Source organism: Eurypyga helias, unplaced genomic scaffold, assembly GCF_000690775.1.
Source record: "Eurypyga helias isolate BGI_N326 unplaced genomic scaffold, ASM69077v1 scaffold38802, whole genome shotgun sequence".
Classification (NCBI taxonomy): Eukaryota; Metazoa; Chordata; class Aves; order Eurypygiformes; family Eurypygidae; genus Eurypyga; species Eurypyga helias.
Genome location: NW_010238539.1, coordinates 14,583 through 15,557, shown reverse-complemented (window position 1 = coordinate 15,557; position 975 = coordinate 14,583). Strand labels below are relative to the sequence as shown.

The 975-nt window shown below is 56.4% G+C and overlaps 1 protein-coding gene across 1 annotated transcript in view; it reads right to left on the bottom strand.

The window, feature by feature from the left end:
• Window positions 1–747: 747 nt before the first annotated feature.
• FAF2 (Fas associated factor family member 2) overlaps window positions 748–975 on the bottom strand; it is an 8,246-nt gene continuing 8,018 nt past the window's right edge. The window contains exon 10 of the mRNA XM_010147875.1: window positions 748–930. Within this exon, the coding sequence (XP_010146177.1) occupies window positions 748–930 (183 nt within the window). The remainder of the gene's footprint in view (window positions 931–975) is intronic.

Below are 975 nucleotides of genomic sequence, written 5' to 3'. Positions count from 1 at the left end.
GCCCTGACCAAACCCAGGGGAGGGGGGGACAGGGGGTCACACCCCTCCTTCCCCCCCTCCATCCGAGGTGCGAGCAGCGCTGTGGCAGAGGGACAGCCCCCCGGCGCAGGGCTGGGGGCAGGAAGGACCCCCCCGTGCCGGGCTGGGGGCAGAGGCAGGAGGCACAGAGATGCTAGAGGCAGAGTTTATTACACTACGCAGGCTAAGAACCCCGGGCAAGGCCCCACGCGGGTAAGAATCGAACCAGCTCTTTATCAAAAAGTTAATACTAGAGTCACCCCCTTCTCCTTTGGTCATTACAAAGCAAGAGAAATATTAAAAGAAAGGTATTTATACACGGAGGGAAGCTGAAGAGATTCCATCCAGCCCTTCCCTCTCCCCCCGCAACTCCCAGCACGTTCCGGCTGCGGCAGAGTACCGGATCTTCACCCGGTGTCGGGCTGTCGGGGGTTTATCGTCCCTGTCGTCAGTAAAAGCAAGAATTACCAAGAGCTGCCCTTCCCGTTCCTCTCCGCCAGCTCCCCCTTCCCTCTCCGCCCTCCGAGCGCGGGGGGGACGGCCGCGGGGGCGTCGCGCGGGCGGCCTCTGATCCCTCGGTTTGTACGCAGTCTTTTAAAAAAAATAGCGTATTATAATAATATGAATTTCTTCTTTCCGTTTTGTGTCTTCTGGAAATAAAAAAAAAAAAAAAAGAAACGAAACCAAAAAAAAACCCACAACCCCCCCCCCCAAAAAAAAAAAAAAGTGTCAATCGTCCGTCAGGTCCTGCACAAAGAGGACTTCCGTGTGGCTGAGTCCGGCCTCCTGCAGCGTGGGGGGGTTGGGCCACTCCTCTGTAGGGAGGCAGGGCAGGACGCGGCGAGGGAAGTTGGCCTCGATCTGGAACTTCTCCGGGCTTTCTTTCAAGGAGAACAGGAAGTCATGGATCACCTGGGAAAGAAGCAGAGAAATCATGGCCAGCTGGGGGAGGATGAT